Consider the following 23,591-nt stretch of genomic DNA (forward strand, 5'->3'; position numbering starts at 1 on the left):
AATGACCGAACCTCGTGAACATATCGTCGTCTTCATTGGCTAACTATCTCTCACTCTCTTTTATTATTGCTTATTAACATATTTTGGGTCTTAAATTGAATTGTATTTGCACATTTTGTTTGCTTACCCTATTCACCCCCCGGGTAATTTCATTCAGTACTTCAAAATCAGTCATCACTTTGAAATAAAAATCATCCATACAATTACTTTGTACTTCCTTTATAAGAAAGCTCCAGAGCAAGGTATCTAATTTTGAAGGAGCAGCAACTCGAAAAAATAAAATAAAATAAAATTCATAAACACAGGCATGAACATAAAAAGAAAATTATAGAGAACAAAGAAACAAGATATATAAAAATGAAAGAAACCAAAGCCACCCAATGCGAGCACGGGCAAAACACTTGTTTGGACAATAGTTAAACAGCAAAAGTTAATATGTGCTATATACATTATAACTCAACTGTACATTATTATGCCTTAACGGACCCATGAGTTTAAAGAAACCTAAGGTTTAACCTTAGGGGGGTTAGATCTTGCTGCTTCTACGGTGCTCTCAAGAGGAAAACACTGTTCTCAAAGAACACCGATGGACTTTTGACAGATTTATTCAGCTTCCTTCTGGGTTGCAGAATAGAGCAACTAAATCTTGGCAGAGAATCAAACGGCAATATTTATGAACGAAGTAGATTGCTGATAAGAGAAGAACGGTGATGATCACTTTTTTAAGCCTTGGACTTTCTCTTCTCCAATGATCCATCTAGTCAACCGGCTAGGGTCTTCAGCAAGGGCTCTACCTGAGACAGCAATCCCAAGCTCATCCCCAATCTGATCGTACTCCCTGAGAGCTGCTTCCATCTCTGCTTCAATGAGTGAATCATCAGTTCGATCTAATCCTATGCAAAGAGCATCGGTGTAGTGTTTCTCCTTATCAGGGTCGTTCTCAAAAGGATCCATCACTGAGCCCTGAAAAGTTCACTGCAATCAGCATAGGTTCCACGGGCAACAGACACGCTAAACAGGGAAATCTTAAGAAGGATTTACTTCAAACTGAGGTATTTGTTGGTGATCAGAAGGTAAACTGATTTTTTTTTAAATACCATAGAGAAACAAATTACATTCAAATTTGTATTTTGACAATATAATTTCCAAATCTGTTAATTTAAAATCACTGAATTCATCCCAACATGAGCTAAAAATATATTTCCCTGGTTCAGTACGGATAAATCCGAAACACAATATTGCCAAGGCTTTAAATATCAGTTATCGGAAATATATCAGATGGCCAAAAATTCATATTAGATCCTAGTTATCGAGGATATATCGGGATAAGTAGTAAAAATCGAAATGTCACATCAGGTAGTGAGCATATATAATATATTGTCCTACAATGGCATGTAAGCACATTTTATGAAATATAAACATACTAAAATGTAAATAACACATGTTTAAGATCACTAACTAGCCAAGCGATCAATTAACCAGCGAAACAAATAAAACACATTCTCACTGCATAACTAAGAGGAACAGGTTGGGTTCAAACTCACAACAATCCGAAATTTATCCTTTTTTCTTACGTTGGTCCTCTCTTCAATCAGTTCAATCGATTGCTGTAGTCAGCAACAAATTGAAGAAAGAACTTTTTAAAAAACAGAAAAGAAATCTTTGTACCTATTTCGAGGGTTGAATTTTGAGTCTTCAAAGTTCCAAGTTTTGAGGGACTCTTCGGTGGTCGAGAGAGCTTTGAGGGCCTCAGGTTGTCGAGCTTGGAGAGAGTCTTCAGTGGTTGAGACTCTTCGATGGTCAAGCTTTGAGAGAGCTTTGAGGGACTTACGGTTGACATCAAGTTTGAACGCCTTCGAGAGAGGGACTTGGGGTCATCGAACGATTGAATTTGGGGATAGAGTGTAGGAGACGGAGAGAAATTAGGGCTAGCTGCTCTAAAAGCTATGGGAAAGTGGGAATGTAGGATTGTTTCTAGTTTAATTTAGAGGGTATCGAGTTCGGGTCTGAAAAATAAAGGTCTTGTGACCTAAAACCCAACAACAGTTGATGTTTTTTTGACAAAATTGGCTGATAACCGCCCCTATAAAATCGGCTGATTAATTGGATTTTCACTAATATATCGAAGGGAATCGGTTAAACGATAAGCGAGTAAATTTTCCAGAAATCATATTGACTATGGTCCAAACCCAATTTATCTGCAATATATCGATAAGATTGGCCATTTAACACTGAATATTACGAAATGGAATTTTCAAGCTGTTGGGATTTGGAGAGAAAAGAGTTTCTTGGGGAGTCCTCCCCTCACTCTATACTTTATTATTTATAGAGATGGATTAGTTACAAATTAGTCTCACAAGCAATGTTGTACTAAGCTAATGCTAAATTAATACTCATACTTTTTTCTAACACTCCTCAAGCTGGAGCGGCATTATGCCCAGCTTGTCACTAATAAAGTCCACTTGTGTTCGACCAAGTGGTTTTGTAAGAATGTCAGCCAACTGATGTATTGTCCATACATGTTTTGCCGTGATGATTTTGTCCTCGAGCTTCTTGCGGATTACATGACAGTCGACTTCAATGTGTTTGGTTCTCTCATGAAACACAGGATTCTCAGCAATGTGAATTGCTACTTTATTATCGTCATATAGATTCATGGGACATTCTGGAGGGAGACCAATCTCTATCAATAGGTCTCTGATCCAAACCATCTCTAGTGTCACATTTATAATAGCTCTGTATTTTGATTCTACACTGGAACGAGACAACACTTGGCTTCTTACTCTTCCATGACACCAAATTTCCTCTAAGAAAGTCACAATATCCAGTAGTCGATCTGCTATCAAAAGGACATCTAGTCCAATCTGCATCAGAGAAGCTTGTAACTCTGGTGTGTCCTTGATCTGAGTAGAGAATTCCTCGTCCTGAAGCCTTTTTCAAGTACCTCAAAATTCCCATTATTGTATCCAAGTGAGTAGTTCTTGGTGCGGATAAGAACTGACTCATAACATTGACTGCGAATGTGATGTCAAGTCTGGTCACCGTCAGATAATTCAGTTTTCCTACCAATCTCCTATACTGCCCAACATCCTCAAGAAGCTTTCACTGGTCTGGTAGTAGTTTTGAGTTCACATCCATTGGAGAATTACTGTTTCTGTATCCTTAACATCATGGCTTCTGAGAGCATATCCAGGATATACTTTCTTTGTGATAGAAAAATACCCTTCGTTGACTTTGCAACTTCAATACCTAGGAAGTATTTTAGAGAACCAAAATCTTTAGTTTGAAAATGTGTCTGTAAATACCCTCCATTTCAAGCTGTCAATACAAGAAGCATCATCCCCTGTAATTACAATGTCATCCACATAGACAACCAACAGAATTCGTTCCTCATTCTGAAATCGTCAGAAGACAGAGTGATCTTTCTGTGTACGACAAAACCCAAATTCCTAAATAACTGATGCAAAACATCCAAACCAGTCTCTCAGAGACTGCTTCAGACCATAGAGTGATTTATTCAGCCTACACTTTCGCATTCTCCCCCTGGACAACAAAACCCGATGGTTGCTCCATGTAAACCTCATCATCTAGAATACTATTAAGGAATGCATTCTTGATGTCCAACTGATGAAGTGGCTAGTGATTTGTCGCTGCTAACGAAAAAAAAATCCGATTAGATGTCATTTTTACCACCGGAGAGAAAGTATCTACGTAATCCAAGTCATATACCTGTGAATAGCCTTTAGCAACCAGTCGGGCTTTCAGACATGATAAAGTTCCAGCAGGATTCAACTTGGCAGTGTACACCCACTTGCAACTAATGGGCCACTTTCCTGATGGAAGTGAGACCAAATCCCAAGTCTCATTCTGCTACAAGACCCTCATTTCGTCCTACATCGCTTGGTTCCAACCTAGAATAGACAAGGGTTCTGACACATTCTTGAGAACCAAATGAGTCGAGGAAAGTAACAAAAGATCGAAAGGTTGAGGATAGGCGGTCATAGGAGACAAAGTTAAAAATAGGATGTTGAGTACAAGTTTATCTCTTTTCGAAGTGCAATAAGGTCTTCTGCAAAAGGAGGTAAATTTACACTTACTGACTCGGGTTCTTCGGGCGGAGGACGTGGTGTTGAGGCGGACGTTGGCACAGGAGCAGGAGCATAGTGACGATGATAAACTTGAATTGGGTCGTTAAACCGAGCTGAGTCTTTGCCAGTAGCGTAAATAGTATTGTCAGCGGATGAACCACCACCGTTAGCTAATGACTCTTGTAGGATTAAATAGTCATACTCATGCGGTGATAATGGAGATGGAGAACTTGAATGACCAGGTTTATCTTCAAAGAATGTTACATCAGCAGATAACACAAGACGATTAAGTGACGAACAGAAACACTTGTAACCTTTATGCTTTAAGAGGTAGCCAAGAAAAATGCATTTAATAAACCGAGTCAAACTTTTATTTATTTGGACTGTGATTATGAACAAAGCACAGAGAGCTAAAAATCCTTGGAGGAAGCGAAAAGAGATCATCGTTAGGGTATAGAACTTGGAAAGGAATTTTATATTGTAAAAAAAAAGAGAGAATTCGATTAATCAAGTAACATGTTGTTAAGATAGTTTCCCCTCAAAATTCTTTGGGAATACGGCGATGGAATAGCAAGGTCCAAGCAATATCAATGAGATGTCTATTTTTTCGTTCAGCAACTCTATTTTGCTGAGTGTAAACACAAAAAGACTGATGATTGATTCCATGTTGTTCAAGGAAACTAGTGAAGTTGTCATCTAAATATTCCTTTGCATTATCAGATTGAAAATTTTTTATCGAAGTCCTGAATTGATTGACTATTTCAGAATAAAAGAGTTCAAAAGTAGAAAAGACTTCAGACCTAGACTTGAGAAAATAAATCCAAGTAACACGAGAGTGATCATCCACAAAACTGATAAAGTATCGGAATCTCAATTTAGAAGTTATTGGGCATGACCCACAGACATCAGAATGAACAAGATCAAATGGCTTAGTAGCCCTCTTATTGATTCGATTAGGATAAGACACGATGATATTTGCCAAGTTGACACGACTCACACTCTAATGAGTAAAGATATTTGAACTGAGAATTTAGAAGCTTGAGACCAGAGAGAGGGATGCCTTGCTGACAATGGTATTGTAGAGCTGATAAATTCCGATACAAGCTAAATATTTGGCGTCCAAGTCCAGTTTATAATGGTCGTTCTGCTCATGTCCCGTCCCAATGGTTTTTCTCGTGAACAGGTCCTGTAAGACACAATGTGTGGGGAAGAATGTCACAGTATAGTTTAGTAACTTAGTAATCTTACTAACAAATAAAAGGTTATAGAAAAACTAGAAAGATAGAATATGGAGGAAAATGGAAGACTAGTGGTAGGATTGGTGTTGCCGACACCCTAAACAGGTATACGTGAACCATCAGCTAATATAACTGAATTAGATGTATGAGAGAAAAATGACAGGATACATTAGTTCTCAGTCATATGATTAGTGGCACATGTATTTATAATTCAAGTATGAGACGAAGACGATGTAAGTAAAGATAAAGGGGTACATGCACTTTTGAGAGTAGTAGATAAAGAAGGAAGACGATGTTTGTGAACTTTGGTACTGATGAAATAATTAAAATTACTGAAATTGACGTTGCCGCTCTGTATCATGAAAGAGTAACTGTGGTTGAATTTTACTATCAGATAAAGTGAGGTTGTCCTGAGCGGTCATGTAAGCACCATTGACCTTCTTCTTTTTCAATTCAGGATAATTATATTTGAGATGTCATGATTGGTGACAGTAGTTACAAGTCTTCACTGAGTCATCGCCATGAGCATGTCTGTTTTGAGATAGACCTTTACAGTCACCTCGTTGATCACCTCGGCCCCCAGAATGACCAGTGTGGTAACCTCCTTTCCCTTTAAAGTTTCCTCAACCTCTTCTAAGACCACCAGTATGATCTCCTCGTCCATAAGACTGCCAACTCTGAGTGGCAAGCGTAGATCGATCCGCAGTGGATGCGAGTGGCTGTGTAGGGACAGCGTTCTTCATAGAAGTGATAAGTCTCAGCTAGAGAACTAATGACGGAGCTCCCCATGACATGTGGTCGAGCAGAGGAGTAAATAGAATTTAGGGTGCCTAAGTAGGTGAGTACCATAAGTTTGTTCTATTAGTTCTGCATTTGTTTTACATCCCCAGTAATAAGAAAATTTTGACAGTTCCTCAGACAAATGATTGAACTCACCATAATGATCATTCATGGGTTCACCATCCTGTTTCTTAGGATTTAGTTCTTGAATTACTTCATATGTCCGATTAATATTGCTGCTACCCATATAGAGATCTTACAAAAAAAACACTAAAGTTTCATCATTGTCATACAATGAAGAACTAAATCCTGAATTTTAGACTCCATAGTATTAAGAAGTTGATGCAAGAGGACATTATCGTCCAATGTCCAAGATTCCGGTGTCGGAGTAGGAGGATCTGTCAACAAATGACTAGTTTTGCCTCACCCCGCCACGTAGATTTCAATAACACGCTTTCACTAGAAATAATTAATTTCATCAAGTTTCCGGTCAGTGATTCTATCAGAAAATATCTCTGAAACTTTCGTCTGGACCGTTAACTCAGAATTCTTGAGTACCTCAGATCCGACCATCATGAAACAGACGAGTAAAATTCAAGACAATATCCTCCACAAGTTATGCTCCAAAATGGAAACAATCAAAGTATGTGCACGTTCAAGAAAATAAGTCTTGAATTAGCTAGTAGGTTGAACAAGTCCAAGAACCCGAATGTTTAATTTTGAACCCGAAGGTTAAAGTGCAAGAACCCGAAGATTAACATGAAACCCGAAGGTTAAAGATCAAAAACCCGAAGGTTAAGATGAAACCCGAAGTTTTTTTTTTTACAGGACAACTCGCAGATCTGATTCAGATCTGAAAATAAAAAGAGAGCGACAAGCGGCGGGCATTGGCGTTGCGGCGAGCGACAGGCTTCATGGCGGCGGCGCATCACAGGCGGACGGCGTCGGGTGGAGTTGTCGGTCGGGTGAGAGAAGCTTGAGGATGAGGACGTGATCGGATGGACGAGGACGAGGATTGTCGAGGAAGATGAGGGCGAAAGACGATGCGAGGACGATAAGACGACTGCGCCGTTTTACCGCTAAGGTTTTGGAGAGAGGCAGCTAGGGTTTTGGAGAAAGTGGCTAGGGTTTTTACGGCTAGAGTTTTAGAGAGAGTCCGGTTGCCTAGGGTTAGGGACAGGCTCTGATACCATGTTGAGATTTGGAGAGAATAGTTTCTTAGGGAGTATTCCCCACTCTATATTTTATTATTTATAGAGATGGATTAGTTACAAATTAGTCTCACAGGCAATGTGGTACTAAACTAATGCTAAACTAATACTCATACTTTCTTCTAACACAAGCCAAAGTGAAAAAAAAAAAATAATTACGCATATTGGGACAAACAGTTTGATAGTTAAATTCAAAAGAACACTTTTTTCATAATAAAGATTAGACGGACAAATCACGAAGTATATGTCATGCAAATTAGAATAAGGAAAGATTAGCAGCTACTCTGTAAAACTTTCAATAATAACATGTTGACGCAATGAAGAAGACAAGTTGGAAAAGTTACCTGACATAGCTCAGCATAATGCTTGTAAACCTCACTGTTACTGTCTTGATCGTAAATTAGTGCGCCACCATACCAATTGTTGGCTCCATCGGCAGATATCATTAGAAGATACCTGAAAATGACCAGTGTTAGTTGCATCTACATACTTTCCTATCAATGCACATAAACTAATAGTGGTATAGAATCCAGTTTCTATATGCTTGATTAGAATTTTCAATTGCATAAACAGAATGACTCAAACAACTTCACAAGATGTGGGGTGCTCTGTGAGCGAAGCGAAGCACGACACACAAGGGGCGCACCCCGATGCACCATTGATAACACTGGCATTACCTAATTTTTATGTCTTGAATGTTGTAGAGTAATCAGATATGATGAGATGTAATCACTGGTCGCAAATTGACGACAAAACATCTGCGAAGAGAGGAGAAATGAGAAGGCAGGAACTCTTTAGGAGGCTAGGGCTTATCCCTAGTTGATCCGGGGGGGCTGCAGTTTGAGGGATAATATTAAGATTGGGTTTGGGTTTGGATTTTGGGTTTTAGTTATTGGGTTTGGTTTTACATTATTGAGTTTGGAAGAGAAGATGTTGAGACTGCATTTCGGGTTAATGGGTTTGGATTTTAGATTTCAATAATTGGGTTTAGGTTTTCTTTATGAAGTCTGATTTTTTTAAACATCTATTTGGCAGCCTAATTAAGTAGGTTGCCTAAAGAAAAATTGTTGCTTAGGCACCCCAATGCCGAGGGAAGGTGGGGGTGCCAAGGTCAAATTGAGGTAGACAATGGGCACGGCCACCTCTCACAATAGAGAAACAACAAAAGAAAGAAACAGTTTTTACTACTTTTTCAGGCGCTTGCCTGGACATATATACTCAAGAGGGTGAGAGGGGGAGGGGGGAGGGGGGTGCAAACTACAGCATTGACCTTAATATAAAAGATAACAGCATCTAAAAAACGACAAAATAAATGATATCGGTCTCTTGCCTATGCATAAGAGGGCCCCAGTGCTCACAAAAGGATCAAGTCATTTATTCCTAGATTTCAAGGCAAATAAAGTTAGAATCCACTCGTTGGAACATGATATTAAAAACAGTATGATCCTCCCACGACATTTTCGTGATCTTGCATTCTAGCTACTTAAAACATGGGCAGGAAAAAGTCAAAATAGATACACAATAGGCACACAATACCTTTCAACTCTGAGTTAATATTAGTCAGAGGCTACTTAAGATATTATCTTTCCTAACAGAAACAACAAACAGAGCATATGACCATTGGACCTACCAAGTTACCGCTTCATTTGATATACTCTGATCAAACTTTACCGTGCCCTGAATGATTTTAAGATGTTGTACTTATTACCCATATTATTTTCTATGTATACAATAAAATTTGTTTCTTAGAAAATAATTCAATCAACCAACTCATAGAACATCTACTCCTCCGTGATATAGTTCATGGATGAAGTTAGCTACAAAACTATACAGGTGATCAGCGAATTCATATTCACAATACCAAATATTAATCAGTGACAGCAAAGAGAGAACGTAGAAGTTTTTCATTCTTTGCTTAGAAAGAATTGGTACCTTTGGACGATATCCTCCTCACAGACATCTTCAGCAAAGGATAGCCAATTCAAGCCAGAATAACCATCAACACGTAACTCATTTTGATGGCCCCCTTTCGCATTTTCACTTGCTGCAAGTTTAGGAGCGGGTGGGCTTTCCTCGTACTTTCTTTGACCAAACAACCAGTTAGGACTTTTAAGTTGTATTTCACTGCATCAGAACATTTAAAAATAAAGATCCAATTAAAAAATTCCAAGGTGGCAACAGATGTAAAGAAAGAACACCTGGGACATATCTTTCAATATCTATTATATACACTGCACAAGGAGAAACTTATGTCAAATTGAAAAACTTTATAACTGATAAAAATTATATTAGCACATGTAAACGACTAGAAATCACCATCTAAGCCTTTTCTATGTTCAGAATGGGTTCATCAGTCAGTACTCGTAACTTTACCAGCTTAACATCAATCCTCCAAAATGGTGCTCTCCATAGAAAGTAAACTATAGCCAAGTAAAGTCAGGGTTACCACAATGGTCAAAATTATCCTGCACTCAAATGACATATTTTAGTGAATCCAGTACGGTGTGCAAAAGCTTCTGTGCTATAAGGAGGGTACCTATTACTTAGGGAGCGTAACAAAGGGTATCAAACTCTGCAGATGGTTTGCTGCACTGCTTTGAGATGGGAACTGATTTAAATATCAGTGCAAAAGGGTAAGACAAGTTGGGATATATGCAGGTTGACCTTATGTTACTGCCACTGATGACAATGGATGGAAGTCCAGGCCATGATAGCCAACAGGATTGAGCAAAACAACCTGGACTAACAACTGAGGTGAGTCAAGTTGGATCAAGCAGAGAATCAGAAAGCACAGAGTGCTCCAGTGTTAGAACTAGTATGTATCATTCATCAAGATTTTCTCTCTCAAGCTTATCATGTGACTGTCTAATGATAATCCAATGTCACAGCCCAAAAGTATAGCCAATGAATACCTTCACATTTGACCAAAGAAGGCTAAATCTTTTTTTCCCCTCCTACTGAGAGAGCCGCTTGTATAGCGCTTCCCAAGCTTTTCTTGCCCAGTCTCCTTTTTCAATAAACATGCTCAACTTTGACGAGGGCGCATAAATAAAACATGGAATATAATATAACTATGCTGTCAGTGCCACTGAGGTCGAAATATGTGGACGGTGATAAATGTTGAAAGAAAAAGATATGACTTTTCCTTTTATTTCCCCATCTTTTTATTTTTAGTTTCTTGGAAAGAGGAGAGATTTGTACTTTTAATGTGCTCCTTAAGGTTTCCCCTACAAGTCTCAATTTTTCATAACTAATTATGCTCAAAATTGACAGGGGGTGTTCAAACAAAGGTAATAGGAGTTATATATCTATGTATTCTCCGAACTTGAGTTAACATGATAGATATCACTTCCCGTTTGGACTCACATTGAACCACAGTTTACTTTGCTATAGTATCACATGTATGACCACATGACAGGGAGTAGAGAAGATGAGGCATAGCATTGTACAGGCCAACCGTAGCCCTAAGTTTCCATTCCAAAATGTCTCAAAGTGAGAATTGAGATGCTTGGCATGATTAAAAAAATTTTGTGCAGTTGAATTGATAGTGTGATACATTAAGTGGGCATAATGAAGGAACATCTCATGTCATGATATACTGTAAACAAGTAATAATATAAGTAAGGGATCCTTTTGTGTTATTATGATATGTACTTCTAAGCTAATTATATGGTAAAACCATAGCAGAACGTTTTGCTAATATTCCATTTTAAATTTGAAGTTTACTATAGCAGTACTTTAAAATGTATGCTCTCATGTTAGAAGGGTTTCTTAAATAAAAAATGACATGAGAATCGCAACTTTAGATTAATAAAACCAGAACAAAGTGTCATAGGTTGAAGAGCGTACGCTGCATCTGGTGCCATTCCCGTATTTCCTGCATTACCAGTAGCTTTCACATCAAATTCAGTAAAAAGCCTCACATTCTTTATCAAACTGCATGTTCTCTCCATAAGTTTATCAAATGATGTCAACTTCATGCGCTGGAAGTCTTGTTTGCAAGCTGGAATTGGTGCAAGAAGAAATCCTTTTCTCTCCATGGATGTTGTATCAAGTGGTACACTGAGAAATCATCAAGCATAAAGCTCAAGCAAGACATATGAGAAAACTTAGCGAAAAGAATAAATGCTCAAATATTCGGATACAGCCACCACCCAAAAAAATAAAGATCAAATTTTCAAGTACCTTCTAGGGATGGTGGGAATTATCTCATCACCAGTCCCAGAAACATGAAGATAATAGTCCGAGTCCAGCTCCCACAGCGCTGCTTTTCCGTCTTGAGGTTGGAAATAACCCAAAAATCTAGTAGGACCACCAAAATATGAGAAACAAAGATGAACAGAAAACCAAAATGATATCGGAGACAAGTACTCTCCAACAAACTTAAAACATTAAGTGCATAGTATGAAAAGCAGCAAACTGTTATGATGGACTAGACAATCTAGGGAAGCACAATACAAGTTAATGGCATCTTGCTTTTCGCCATCCGTGTAGGCATTGCTGTAATATCTCTTGATGGATTTCAAAAACTCACGAGACTGGGTAGTAGCCTTCCATTTACCTTGTCTTTCAGGGAACACCTGGACATAGCTAACTACAGTGTTACACTAAACTGATAAATGAATGACAAAAGAAATGGTCATCCAGTACATTAAAAGTGATGGAAGAAGGCCTAATAAACAATCAGACAAGCAGTGCGTACAGTATTATGTGCTGCAGAGCCTCCATATTGCTGAGCAAGTGCATCACCCATACTTTGGTACATATCCATGAGTGCTTGAGCAATGGTGCTATCAGGATCCACCTTAGGAACATCTGTCAAACCCATTGCATGAAGTTGACGACCTAAAGCTGCTAGGCCATAAGCATATTGTGCAACATTTGTACGGTCTAAACAGTCAATGCAGTTAGTGCGGAGAACTCCACTCTGGAAACGTGGGCCATCAGCCATCCAACATTGTTGTCGTGCATCTTGTCCTCCATTCTGATTAGCAACTGGATTTGAAGTTTCACTACTAACTGACCTTGCAAGATCTGCTGAATTGGTCCTAAATTCACCAAGGGAAGTATCCCTGCATTATATACAAAAAATTCAAATACGGTCTCCGCATGAAAACTAAACATATTACAATTTATCAGAAAACAAAGTTATGTTTAACAAATTGTCCTAGTTATATTTTCAAATTGCATGACATAATTCATAGTTACATTTTAACATTAACATAGATATTCACATAAGAATGGCAAATGTTCGTCAATATCAATCAGTTGCAGTTAATATTAACATAAATATAAATCCCGAAACTTTTGAAAATTCTAAAAGTAACTTTTCACTTTGTACGTTTGTCAAGGTATGTGAATTCTTTGCTAAAATGTTAAGAAAACAATAAGCCCATAATAATAGAGCAAAATATCAATGATATCACAACCAAGAGAATTCAATCAAAGAAGGTATTCGACAAGATGAAACAAAGAATATTACAGAATCATATGCAACCCTTCAAAATCAGAGACAACGTTCATATTTGGTGACTATAAGGAAGGTTAAAGCAGTTGTAACATTTCTGTTGAAAAAGAAAGAAAAGTGCATACCTCATGATGTTTGTCCGACTATGAGTTGACTTTCCTCTGACTGTGTTAAGCTTTCCACTATAGTAAAAACCAGTTAAATCAAGTGCTTCACTTGCTACGGCACCCAAAACCGCCAAAACATTGGCAGATTTGCTGATGGAAAAAAGAATGTAAATGATTAGTTGTCCAAAGAGTTGGAACTCATCAAATAGTATTAAGAAGTTACTTAAGAAGCAACTACCTTTTCGCGAACTTATGGAAATCCCAATGAATAAACTTCAAATGGCTTTCTTCTGGGAGAATCTGGTTAAGGTACCCAACAGCATTAGCGAATTCACGTCGTAGCATCATTTCTCGAGGCCTTTTTTCAACAGTCTGAATGGATTATATATTTCATTGGTTAGGAAAGGAGTCAAAGTTTTCCAGAAGTCAACTAGACAAAACATCTTCATCTCTCCTTCTTTCTTGGGGTGGGAATATGGGCATTGTGGGGGCAGAGGGGGAAATAATTTTAATCTCAAGAAAAATGACAAATAGTGATATTGAGATATTTAACAAATAGTGACATTGAGATATCACCAATATTAAATTATAATCATTAAAAAACTATTTTAAACATGCAGAATTTGCATACCAGAAACGTAGCACATGGGAATGTTTGAAATGGTTGTAAACTTGACTGATAGATGATCATACTACCAAATAAGGCTGACAGAGTGAAAGTGTCATGCAATTACTTTTTCTTATATATTTAGCTATAATGACCTGTTTCATGAAATCCCAGCCAAGGAACTGGGAGTGTCAATGGCCATTTTTGTGGGTGTGGGTGTGATGTCATATACAATTACTTTTTCTTATATATTTAGCTATAATGACCTGCTTCATAAAATCCCCGCCATGGAATTGGGAGTGTTGATGGCCATTTTTGTGGGGGTTCTTTTTTCTTTTTTGGCGCCGGGAAGGGGGGAGGCGCGGGTTGAGGGGGCTTGGGGGTGTTTGATCATATTGTATTTTCAGATTATAGACACTATATTGTATAAACATTTTATCCTTATTATGTGGTTTAAGCTTATCAGAAAAAAGCACGTACTAGTACAATTCGCCAGTTTTCCAGGGGTGGAACATTAATCTTAACTTTGCCTCCAGAACCCATAATTCACCACATAACTCAGGATGATATCCAAATGGGTACAGTTAAGAGGAACAAGCATTCAATTTTTCAAAGATGTACATGTGAAAGAACAATAGTCCAAAAAAATTTCAATTACTAACAAAGTAAGAGGAGAGAATATAAAAGAAAAGCACTTGAAATGCTATAAAAACAAATAGATAAATTTTACCTCCTGCAAGTTTATATAGGTTTATATGTCTACTGAATGCATTCATACAAGCACACGGATGATAATGCAAATTCTGAAAGTAACTAGACAAGCACATGGATTATGTAGGATAAGTTCCTCCTGAAAATAACAAAGGAACAGATAGAAAAAAAAAAAAAGACAATATAAGGCCAAAACTTATTATAGCATTGGAATTTTGGTTTTAGTAGAAATTCTCTTGTAACCTTCTCTATAAAATGTAAGTATGATTTAAATTTTTCCTTACTAAAGATTTGTTTTTATTATTATCAAGTTTTAGTCTATAAAGACTAATTTTCTTCAACAAAGCTATGAGGAATTTTGTATAAATTTATTTGTCATATTGTGTGATGCAATGTTGGCTGTTTAATCCTAGTTTTCAAGCCTGAGACCTTGATCAACAAGTAACTCGTTGATCCAAGCTTGATGACAAATTACAACTAAGAATAGTGCAGTGTCAATAAAAGGTTCCAAAACAAACTCTAAACCCTGGTTTATTTAATCTTCATCAGTCTGCTAACACTGCCTAGCCACCGTCCCCCATTATTAGGTATAAGAGCTAAAGAGATCCACCATCTTAGGTTTGATATCGATCATTAGTCCAATGTTAAGACTTTTACTGCAGAACAATCATCAGTGAATAATTTTAATGATGAACATGTTACAGTCAACTTGAGTCAACTATATTGATTCAAATTTCTTCATGATATCCAACTTCAGCTCAAGGTCAACCAGGGGAGATTTGATATACGTCAACTTCCTTTTTGGAAAATCATAAAGGAATTGATGATGAAAAATGCAAAACATAATTCAGAACTTCATTAGTATTAGAATTTTGCTTTTTGTAGAAATCTTATAACCTTAGTCTAAATATGTAGATTATTAGTAAGAGGTTTTAATTGATTGAGGAATCCTTTTAGAGCATGATTATAATGAAAAATTTATCTTGGTTAGATTAGAAATTTTCCTTATTGATGATGAGTTTCTTGATAATCAGGTTCTGTAAGTTTATAAAGCCTAGTTTCTTCAATAAAGTTATGCAAATATTTATGTTACGATTTATAAACCTGTGTTATGTAATCTTGGATGTGTGAACCTAGTTTTGAAGATGCAAGACCTTTAATTAATTTGAAGCTATGTTGCATGGGTACGGATACCGCTATGGGGATGGGACATTGAAAATTTGTAAAAAGTAGGGCACGGAGACACGGCTATATAGATGTTTATATACACATATACATATTATATATTGGAATTAATAAATTTACATTAGATCAATATTGTTTTCATTCATGCGTTATGAGAATTAAAATCCCCATAACATTTTTATGTTTCTTTTATTATGTGGATTATAAATTGAAAAATCGCTAGTTTTTGAACTAGACATCTAAACAACCGTTTAAAATCATAGTTCTGAACCTATGATTTTAAAATCATAGATCTGAACCTATGATTTTAAAATCATAGATCGAATCTAACTAATGTCCAACAAGTTTCAAGAAGTTGATGTGAAGTGTAGGATATACATTCAGAAAATGTATGACAAGTGTCTTAAATTAAGAAGCTACAACAAATATTGTATAATTGAGTAGATGCTAAATGTACAAATGTATGCATATATGCCAGGAGTGCCCAAAGAGTTTGGGTACGAGTACGTGTCAACTACGGGTACGACGCTGAGATAGAAGTACTCAAGTAATATAGGTATGAAGACATTGATCCAAACGTGAGGCCGAATTACATCTGATATTGGTGTCATGTAAAAAAATGATTCTTGAAAAAACTCAACCAAAACTTAGTTTTCTTTCCTATTCCTCTTTCAACTGCCGTTACCATCCCCATAGCCATCCCCCACAGCCGTCCCCTATTACATTCTCCTATACACCAGCTAGCCTATTAGGTAATATATGTTGTCTAAAATACCGGCCAACATGGCAAACATATCAGCCAATAAGTTATTTTATAAGGCTTGCAGCAAAACGATATGGTTTCAGTGTCATATACTGCTTTGGGCAATTTTTTGGCAATATATTATGCTTTTTCCGATATACAGACCGATATTTGACTTCAAAAGAATGGCATAAATGTTGCAATATCAATTTGGTTTCATATAAGTTTAAGAGCGAATTGCATGTGTATATGCATCATATGTATATACATATATATAAATTAATGTAAATGTACACGATATGCATATGCATCATATGTATATGTATGTGTCTGCATATGCATGCATGTATATTTGTACATGTGCATGCACGTGAAATTGTACGTGTAGGCACGTGTACGTGCACATGTAAATGCATATGCACATGTACACGCACATGTACATGCACATCACACACATGTACACATGCACGTGCGCATGCATACATGTGCATGTATTTGTATATGTATATGTATAGTATATGTAGGTATCTAGTGATAATAATCACATGGATCTATTTTCAAACTGTAAACAAAGATATGGGAATAAACTTTTTCTATAAACAAAACATAAAATGGAGAGAAACCATATAATAGACAGCTAGTTTACTGCAGTTGGCTACAAATGGGCCAATGAAAGGAGGTATACTAATCAAGAGCAGTCATGCACCTTTATTAAATTAAGCACAATTATAGGATTTCCGTATCTATTTGCCAAATCTTCAAAATGTGACTGGGTTGCCTGGTACGTAGGATCATATCTCTGCACTGAAAATATGTAGAAATAAGAGAATTTCAAATCTTTGCTTCTAGAAGACAACCATATTCTAATTTGCGCATTTGTTTTTAATGTTGTTACTTGTTTATTAAAAAAGGACATACAAATAATATCAGGCTTAGGACTAAATCTTGAAGCTTCTTGGGACCAAAAAAGGGGAATTGAGCCCCGCATCTGGACAACTGAACTCATTTTTCCCCTGCACGAGCCAACTTCTTCATCTAGAATAATTTGTTCAGTTTCAACATCATTTGCAACTCTACCTCTATCATTCACTCCTCTTTTCAAATAACTGCAAAGCATTAAAACAAAGATTATACACAAGAAAACTAGAGAATGGATGATAGCTAGATATCTCCAATTCATCATATAATAACAAAATGCTCAACCAAGAAAAGCAAATATTTGCATTTAATTGCTAATAATATTTGACAACTCAAGTAAGAAGTTAATGGTAGCACACATTATTAATAGAAAAAGACAGAATTTTTTAGCTTTTCATTGGTTTGAAGTTAAAACATCTTCAAAACCATGATATTCACTGGTTGTTTGATGGCAAAGGCCGTACATAAGAAGCAGAAGATGTTAACACGAGAATGACAGAAAGAACGAATAATAATAAATTTGATATTTCAATTCAAATAAAAAAGAAACTTAGAAAATTTGTATACAAGACTCGGAAGTCATATGTTTATTCAACACTTGCTAAAAAGAAATTGCTTTGGTCCATTTTTACAAAATCGCACTAATGTTTAATAAATTTTATGAATATCCAAATTTTATGAATGTCCAAATGTTGCTCTAATTTGAAGTACATATTGAATTTTATGCCAATAATGGGCAATAAATATTAGTGTTAAAATGACCCAGATAGCCAGACTCACCTTCCAAGACTTAGAGTGAACCAACCATATCCATCCATATTTCGGTCCAATGCATGGTTTACGATATAAGAAATCTATTAAACTATGATAAAAAAGCAAAAGTTGACAAGCATGGACTTCTTTACTTATACTAGTAAGAAGGTTACAATAATAACCCACAATGTAGGACTAAACTAAAAAAAAAATATGCATCTCCCTCTAAATACTGCCCATCAAGCTAGAACATCATATCATACATGCCCGAGTTGTCACAAATAAAAACTACCCTTTTTTCCAAGGGGCTTTCTAAAGAGACCTGCTAACTGATTCTTAGATGCAGTGTATAAAATATATATCGATATACCAATACATGGACACATATATCAGGTTCTACAGTAGCCCGCACCAATATTTACAGAGTTAGAGCGTGATATCGGCCAATATATCGGTCATTAGCCAATATTGTGTTTTTTATTTGGGTATTTCATGGGTTTAGGTTTGGGTTCCCAACTAGACCCAAATATCGCACATGTACATGCACATCACACACATGTACACATGCACGTGCGCATGCATACATGTGCATGTATTTGTATATGTATATGTATAGTATATGTAGGTATCTAGTGATAATAATCACATGGATCTATTTTCAAACTGTAAACAAAGATATGGGAATAAACTTTTTCTATAAACAAAACATAAAATGGAGAGAAACCATATAATAGACAGCTAGTTTACTGCAGTTGGCTACAAATGGGCCAATGAAAGGAGGTATACTAATCAAGAGCAGTCATGCACCTTTATTAAATTAAGCACAATTATAGGATTTCCGTATCTATTTGCCAAATCTTCAAAATGTGACTGGGTTGCCTGGTACGTAGGATCATATCTCTGCACTGAAAATATGTAGAAATAAGAGAATTTCAAATCTTTGCTTCTAGAAGACAACCATATTCTAATTTGCGCATTTGTTTTTAATGTTGTTACTTGTTTATTAAAAAAGGACATACAAATAATATCAGGCTTAGGACTAAATCTTGAAGCTTCTTGGGACCAAAAAAGGGGAATTGAGCCCCGCATCTGGACAACTGAACTCATTTTTCCCCTGCACGAGCCAACTTCTTCATCTAGAATAATTTGTTCAGTTTCAACATCATTTGCAACTCTACCTCTATCATTCACTCCTCTTTTCAAATAACTGCAAAGCATTAAAACAAAGATTATACACAAGAAAACTAGAGAATGGATGATAGCTAGATATCTCCAATTCATCATATAATAACAAAATGCTCAACCAAGAAAAGCAAATATTTGCATTTAATTGCTAATAATATTTGACAACTCAAGTAAGAAGTTAATGGTAGCACACATTATTAATAGAAAAAGACAGAATTTTTTAGCTTTTCATTGGTTTGAAGTTAAAACATCTTCAAAACCATGATATTCACTGGTTGTTTGATGGCAAAGGCCGTACATAAGAAGCAGAAGATGTTAACACGAGAATGACAGAAAGAACGAATAATAATAAATTTGATATTTCAATTCAAATAAAAAAGAAACTTAGAAAATTTGTATACAAGACTCGGAAGTCATATGTTTATTCAACACTTGCTAAAAAGAAATTGCTTTGGTCCATTTTTACAAAATCGCACTAATGTTTAATAAATTTTATGAATATCCAAATTTTATGAATGTCCAAATGTTGCTCTAATTTGAAGTACATATTGAATTTTATGCCAATAATGGGCAATAAATATTAGTGTTAAAATGACCCAGATAGCCAGACTCACCTTCCAAGACTTAGAGTGAACCAACCATATCCATCCATATTTCGGTCCAATGCATGGTTTACGATATAAGAAATCTATTAAACTATGATAAAAAAGCAAAAGTTGACAAGCATGGACTCTTTACTTATACTAGTAAGAAGGTTACAATAATAACCCACAATGTAGGACTAAACTAAAAAAAAAATATGCATCTCCCTCTAAATACTGCCCATCAAGCTAGAACATCATATCATACATGCCCGAGTTGTCACAAATAAAAACTACCCTTTTTTCCAAGGGGCTTTCTAAAGAGACCTGCTAACTGATTCTTAGATGCAGTGTATAAAATATATATCGATATACCAATACATGGACACATATATCAGGTTCTACAGTAGCCCGCACCAATATTTACAGAGTTAGAGCGTGATATCGGCCAATATATCGGTCATTAGCCAATATTGTGTTTTTTATTTGGGTATTTCATGGGTTTAGGTTTGGGTTCCCAACTAGACCCAAATATCAAATTGAACTCTTCCTTCACTTCAGAAATCATAATTGATCTCACAAATACCCTAACCTCTCTCTATGCTCTCTCTCAGTCTCTCTCTGCCTCTCTCTATCTGCCCTCTCCCTATCTCTCTCTAATCTATCTCTATGACTCTTTGAGGTTATGCACTAGAAGGTTTCATGATGCGGTCGAAAAGCAAGTTTCTACAATCTGTTAGTCATCCAAAACATATATCATGATGCAATTTCTTAAGTTTAGAAATTATTAAATATGTTTAAATTATATATTAGAATGTTATAAAATATAATGTATAAACATCATGAGATGACACCCTCATATTTACTGCATATCCCCGATTTCCACACTCCGATATGAATTTTGGTCATCCAATATTTATCTAATATCCAATATTTAAAACAATGCTTAGAGCAATGTTCTAAAATGCGGATTAAGCGGCTGTTTAAGCGTAAGTGGCGTGGAACTGTTTCGGTAAGGGAAAAAGCACTCCATTATGTAGTCACATGCATAATCGTGCGCATTTCAAGTAAAGTGTCCACATAAAACGCATAATCTAGCGTACTTTTAAGTAAGCGTCCACATAATTTTATTTGTCAGGCACATTTCTTTTATATCATTTCCAGGCTACACATGTTACCTGAAGCCCAACCTGACTACTCAAGTAAAGAAAATTCAAACCCTAACATTTTCCCAAAGTTCCACTATTCCTCTCGCTATATTCTCTCTTGTTCAAATACTACGGCTGCGACAAATATCCCCGGCCTCCGTCGACACATGCTCGACCGCACACCCCTTGCAAAACTTGGTGGAAGATCATACAACCTCCAACACTCTCCTATGAGCTCACCTACAATCATCTAGAAGCTCTCTGACATGCCCCCACAAAGCTCTCCAACAAAACAGATTAGTCAAAACTTGAAACTTTTATTTTCTATGTTCATGAATTTAGATATTTTAACATATAACAACTAGTAAATATATATAAAATTCAAAAGTGCATAATTCCGCATGATACGATTAATTGGCGCATGATCTAAGGCGCTCCTAGACCGCACACATAATAAAACTGTGTTTTTCGACATTGGCTTAAAGGACACATGCTTCACCGCAATGACTCCACCATTTGTGATCTCACGTACTAGATGGCAATCTATTTCAATCTGATTTGTGCTCTCATGAAAGACTGGGTTTTCCGCAATGTGAATAACCGCCTTGTTATCTATATATAAAGCTCATAGGACACTAGGAAATCTCAACAAGCAAACCCTCCACTCAAATAGCAAATTCAGTGTTTTCACACTTCTTGCTTATATGACATATTATCAAACCATATAGCTTGATATTATTCCATGTAAAAGACTTGCATTATTATGCAATATACAGTGCACAGAGTATAATGGGGGAGATCCAGATGCAGTGATAAATATCTCAGATGGCCAAGTGGCAGTACAACCAGAACATCATGTTAAGAATAGAGAAACACAATTCCATGCAAAAGAAGATCAAGAGTGCTGTTGGTAGGAAATAAACATTTATAGTAGAACCACTATCTACATTGATATTGTAGAAACAAAGTTGAAGAAGTAAGCTTGTGAAATACAATGACAAAAGCTTGTGCATTATTAGATTTTATAAGAATTGAGATCAAATTAGTGATAGGTTCCTCTACTAAACTGACCAGACTTATGGATGATCGGAGACCATCTGTTATGAAAAAATTAATAGTACAATCAAAATAGAAGAAACCCTGAAACTTAAAGCATAGTGCACATCCAGTTTTTGTTAGGAATATCATCTGGAAAAAAAAATAGGTAAAGTTTACATCAACAAATTTATTCGCAAAATATATACCGTGTCCCTGCAAAATGACGAGAACGCCTAGCAATCAGAGTCACACTAAATTCTCGACCAAAGATTGATAACCTGACCTGTATCAACAAGAAGGACATCAATACAAAAAGTTGAAGCTAGCACATGCTTTATTACCTTGAAAACAGTACTTACAACCAATTTACAAGAATTTACATATCAAAAGAAGGCATTATATAATTGAGATAGTTAAAGTTTATAAACTCACATCCGGCTTGAGTGAACAATTGGAAATTTTGGGTATGCATATGTAATGTCACTTTTTCTGGAGAAATACCAATTTGCAGCACAGTTATACAAATGATGAGGAGCTCAGTCATGCTAGAAGTACAGCTCCCTTTTCTGGTCGAACAAGTCATAATAATTTTGTATTTTACTAACTTGCATGTCTTAATATAAACCAAGAGAAGAGTATAGGCTTAACACAACATATATAGGAGTTCTTGGGGCACAAATAACAAAGGTCATCATCAATCATTACTTCGCTCGCTGGAGGAGTAACATCTTACTTTGATGTTGTATCTAGCTTCTTGATTGTACAAATACTTTCATACAGTATAAGATGCAACATGCAAAAAAGAAAAAAGAGAGTATGTTTGGTAAAAGCCTAAAAAATAATTCAGCTGGAGTCATGTGAAAAAGATGAATTATACCAAAAGATTCCCTACAGTTAATGACTTGACAGTAAACAACTTTCCCTCAAGACTCTTTCAAAGCAACATACAAATTGTTTCAATACATGCCAGAAGCTTCAATACTGTACTCCTTACTCATAGTGTGATACAAACAAAGAAGTTTAAAAGGCTTAACCAGAAAAAGAATCATGTAGCCAGTGTGAAAATTAGGGTGAAGGCACTATTATCCTTCATACTGTTACACAGGATCAACGACCTATTAAAAAACTGTGACTTCTTTTGAAAAAAGCTACAAACAAATGTGAGTATTTTAACCAAACCTTTTGTATTTTATATCGTTTGCATGTCCATTACTTGCCACGAGTAACTAGCATGTACTATTTCCTTCCTTGTTTATGTTCTCTTTAATATGAAAATAAAAAAAACCAATATAGATCTAAAAAAATATCCCTTCTAAACTCGAGTTATATACATACATATAAGATTATATACATAAATCCTAATTATAGAGAACAAATGCATAACAATGAGACTAACCACTAAGCCCCTATAAACCAAAGGAAATTATTCTTTCTCGTCACTAGACATGATCTCCTCAATACTAGAAATATATGGAATGAAATAATAAAAGAATATAGTTACACACAAAGGAGAGTTAGCCTCGCATCATTAGTGGTCAGTGTTTGCTACGAAAGAGCAAATACACCTAGAGTTGAGGTTAGGCACAAATGTTTGCACCAAAAGTTTATTGTATGGAAAATAGATAAACCAATGAATTTTTCAAATTTGAGGTAAGGCACGTGGCCTACCTAAAATACACCTAGATTCTCCCTAGGTTCCATTGTCAATGATTTGTTTTATTTAAAAAAATTCCTAACTCAATGTGAACTATATATTGGTTTCAACACGTATGAACATTTAGTAGAAGTTACTGAACCTTCCTTCATAGAAAATGGTCTTTTGTTGAAATCCC

General features: G+C 36.1%; 1 protein-coding gene across 1 annotated transcript in view; it reads right to left on the bottom strand.

Moving 5' to 3' along the window:
- LOC109837861 (phosphoinositide phosphatase SAC1) overlaps nucleotides 331-23,591 on the bottom strand; it is a 28,471-nt gene continuing 5,210 nt past the window's right edge. Inside the window, exons 5-16 of the mRNA XM_020406231.1 lie at nucleotides 21,966-22,042; nucleotides 18,827-19,014; nucleotides 18,615-18,712; nucleotides 13,130-13,263; nucleotides 12,910-13,041; nucleotides 12,020-12,389; nucleotides 11,776-11,897; nucleotides 11,503-11,619; nucleotides 11,167-11,379; nucleotides 9,250-9,441; nucleotides 7,662-7,773; nucleotides 331-963 (exon numbers count right to left, since the gene is read on the bottom strand). Coding sequence (XP_020261820.1) covers nucleotides 715-963; nucleotides 7,662-7,773; nucleotides 9,250-9,441; nucleotides 11,167-11,379; nucleotides 11,503-11,619; nucleotides 11,776-11,897; nucleotides 12,020-12,389; nucleotides 12,910-13,041; nucleotides 13,130-13,263; nucleotides 18,615-18,712; nucleotides 18,827-19,014; nucleotides 21,966-22,042 — 2,004 coding nt within the window. The 3' untranslated portion in view covers nucleotides 331-714. The remainder of the gene's footprint in view (nucleotides 964-7,661; nucleotides 7,774-9,249; nucleotides 9,442-11,166; nucleotides 11,380-11,502; nucleotides 11,620-11,775; nucleotides 11,898-12,019; nucleotides 12,390-12,909; nucleotides 13,042-13,129; nucleotides 13,264-18,614; nucleotides 18,713-18,826; nucleotides 19,015-21,965; nucleotides 22,043-23,591) is intronic.

This window comes from Asparagus officinalis, chromosome 4 (genome assembly GCF_001876935.1).
Source record: "Asparagus officinalis chromosome 4, Aspof.V1, whole genome shotgun sequence".
NCBI lineage: Eukaryota > Viridiplantae > Streptophyta > Magnoliopsida > Asparagales > Asparagaceae > Asparagus > Asparagus officinalis.